Here is a 3,483-nt window from a genome sequence, read left to right as displayed (position 1 = left end):
TTAACATATACATATATATATATATATATATATATATATATATATAAATAAAACATTAGTCTTTTCTTAAGATAAATTTTAAAATGTGTTACATAATGCAATTTTTCATAATTGGAACTATGAAATGGTTTAACTATATTTAGCTAAAGTTAAATATAGCTTAATGTGAATGTGCATGCAACAGTATGCATGTTTTTGAAGATAAGTGCATCCAGAATTCAGAAATAATAAAAACTATCTATTTTCATGCTTTGGAATCTCAGATAAGAGTGGTCATATTAAGAAGCAGAGATAAAAAGAGACAGCAAGAAATAATTCAAATGCTGGTAAAGTAATACCCTATCAACACTGCAGCAATTCTTAATGTGTGTTATATATAGAAATAAGATCAGTCATTGTTTTCAAGCCTGCTAAATAAAACTGAACTCTCGGAATGGCATGCCACTTGACCTCTCAGGAGTTCGCCAGAGGTATTTAACTGGTGTAAAGGGGACTCACTTGCAAGTGTCTCCTGTTTGCATGACAGTTTCTCCTGCTAGTTCACACAATGTTCAAAAGACACAGGTCCCTTGCCTCAGATCGCAAGCGAGAATTATTCTTCCAAAGAGTTTCACGGTCCATAATGAAGAATGATATAAGAAATTTCCACTCTTTGTCGCAACTTGTACTCTCAGCAGGCCCTCTAAAAGCAACTCCAGCAGTCAAGCACTCAAAAACTACTCACTTTGAGATAGAAATCCTTGATGCTCAAACCAGGAAACAGATATGCATCGTGGATAAGGTGAGTTTTATTTACTTAATTGTTTTAATTATATCTCAACCAAAGATTATTAATCCCTTGATTAAATGCTTACAGGACTGTGTTAAGAAAACATTCCTATCTTCTAAACTTAATTTTAAATTGAACAGGACAGAAACTTTATGAATTGTTTCAGGGGAAGATATTTGCTGTGTTTTAATATTCTATTTAAATTAATTAAATGGTAAATAATAATTAGGATATGGTTTTCCAGCTTTCTGTTGACCATTATGCCCAAGTGAATTTCTAATGCTCAATATCTCAGCCTATGATAAAACTATTTCTAGATTTTCTCATCAGGCATTTTATTGCATGTACCAATTAGTATAGAATTTCAAGTGTTTGTAGAAAATAATAAGCAAAATGTCATGGAAGTTACCAGTAGCAATACAAAATATTTATCATAAAATCTAGCCATTTTAAAACTTTATGTTAAGGTGTTATTTGGCTTAAAAAATAACTTTTGTTTGCTTAAAAACCCGAGTTCAAATTCCTGAAAAGAATGTCTTTTCACATTCATCCAATTTATACTCATATTCACAGATGGGTCATTAAGAAATGATAAAATACATACATCTCAAGTGAGAAAATTTAAGTGTGAATATATGTGCAGATTTTAGATATACATATATATGTAAAATAATACAAAATAATTTATTTCTCATAAAATTGAAAAGTAACTAGTTTATGAAGAGAAAGGCTTATGTTTTTAATACAACATTTCCTAATTTATTTTGCTTTAAAAACATGCTGCAAGAGTGTTTGCTGTCATCTTAAAAATAAAATTCAACTATGCATTCCATTTAATCATTCTCTATATGGGCTTTTAGATAAGAGGAAAAGAGAATAAATTATTTACTGCTTTTAATTCCCAAGATCATCTGTAGTTTCATGTTTACTAATTGCAATAACATAACCAATCTATTAATTGTGCAATATTATTTATTTGTGATGAAAATAAAGATTAAGGACTTTTACAATTACATACAGATCATAGATTGTATTTAATAGATCAAAAAATTTTCCTTTTCTACAATTTTGAATAATATGCTTTTTAATATTTCTACTGGGGCATATATATGATTAATATATTATGTAAAATAGAATTTTGATATATGGACTTCATACATGATATAATTTCTTTTTACTATCTCAATAAAGGTTTGGATTTTTTAAAAGCATACAAGAGTATCATAAACTTAGAAAATAAAATTATCAATCAGAATTTGCTACTGTTGGCAATATCTCATTATCAATAATCAAAATTGTATAACAAGGATACCATTAAATCAGGGGAGATTAGACAACTAATGGAATAGAAAGAAAGTAAGTCAGATTTCTACCTTGAAGTGATAGGAAGTAATCAGTGTCTAATCAGTTCCTTCATACATGTAAAATATGTATGACTGAGATTTTATTTGAAGGTAAGAGGAATTTTTGTGTTTCTGGATATCAGTTTGAAAAAATAGAAAAGAAAACATTCAGAAAGTCACCATTCTTAAAGATTTTTTCTTATTAATCTCATATGTGAACTGTTAGAGTCCTGGTATTTTCACCTCAAGTGGAAAAATTTTATAGAAGTCCAGTAGGCTAAATAGGAGATTAACTTTGGATTCCTCACCTTCCTTTACTGCACAATCCATTTATAGGACATATAACATACTGTATTCAAACCTTTGACTTCACAGTAGAATTTAATTGCATTGTTTTCGTATTTTTATTTTGTAATTTGGTAAATTGTTTCATAATGCTTATGGCACACTTGAGACAAAAAAAGTGGATGACTATTTTTTTTTATTCAAGATTCCTAGCAGTTTGCATTTATAAATATCAGAAAGTCAAATTTTCTATCTTGTTTATGACACTGTTTTTCTTAGACAGGTTAGTAAGCTATTTAGTAAGATCACATTAAGTCCTGTTTTTTGCACTTGGCTTTTACCCAGTATACAAAAGGAATGTTGCTTATCACTTGGTCCCTGTCTTTCAATACTTATCACGTTACAAGTTAGTACAAGTTAAGTATGATATACTTTGGAACTAAACATGCCTGAACTGAATCCTTGCTACATCATGCCTATGTATGAAGACTAAAAAAAGCCAATAAATTGCTTCTCCCAGGGCTTGTATTTAGAATATAGGTATAATAAAATCTATTTTGTGAGCTTATATTAAAAAGAAGAATAATGCCTTAAACATGACAGTAACAATTTCTTTTAATTTTAATAATAATTTTGAAAGACAATGTGGTTTATACCTAAAATCTGAAAAAAAGAGAAAACTTTTATATCTGGCTCAAAATTTTAAATATGTTTTTTGATATTTGATTATCTAATGACATGACAGGAAACCTTCTACTAATTTCTCCAGCTTCAGCCTTTTATTGTCCCTGTTTTGAAGTGTTGTAATTGTCTACCTCATTTGGCTTTTCTCATTCTATGTGAGCCTCTTCTATTACTGCTCAGAATGAGAGCTTGCTGAAGCACCAGTGAGGCAGTGACAAAAACGTATGCTAAATTCAAAAGGCCATTCTCATACTATGTTGACAACATTTTCCACTGTTAACAAATTCATTTTTTCTTTGTGGTATTGTGGATTGAATCCAGGAGTGTTTTACTACAGAGTTGCATTCCCAGATCATCTCCATCTCCTCCTCCTCCTCCTCCTCCTCCTCCTCCTCTTCCTCT

General features: G+C 29.9%; 1 protein-coding gene across 3 annotated transcripts in view; it reads left to right on the top strand.

Moving 5' to 3' along the window:
* Positions 1–443: 443 nt before the first annotated feature.
* The window catches only part of Tecrl (trans-2,3-enoyl-CoA reductase like), a 99,714-nt gene continuing 96,674 nt past the window's right edge, over positions 444–3,483 (top strand). Inside the window, exon 1 of one of the 3 annotated variants that reach the window (XM_015482145.2) lies at positions 444–781. In XM_015482145.2, the coding sequence (XP_015337631.1) occupies positions 548–781 (234 nt within the window). In that variant the 5' untranslated portion in view covers positions 444–547. The remainder of the gene's footprint in view (positions 782–3,483) is intronic. The other 2 variants (XM_048784577.1, XM_048784576.1) reach the window with 2 other exon arrangements.

The sequence above is a fragment of the Marmota marmota genome, unplaced genomic scaffold (genome assembly GCF_001458135.2).
Source record: "Marmota marmota marmota unplaced genomic scaffold, marMar, whole genome shotgun sequence".
In the NCBI taxonomy this organism is placed as follows: domain Eukaryota; kingdom Metazoa; phylum Chordata; class Mammalia; order Rodentia; family Sciuridae; genus Marmota; species Marmota marmota.
Note: the sequence above shows the minus strand (reverse complement) of the source record. Positions and strands in the feature narration are given on the sequence as shown.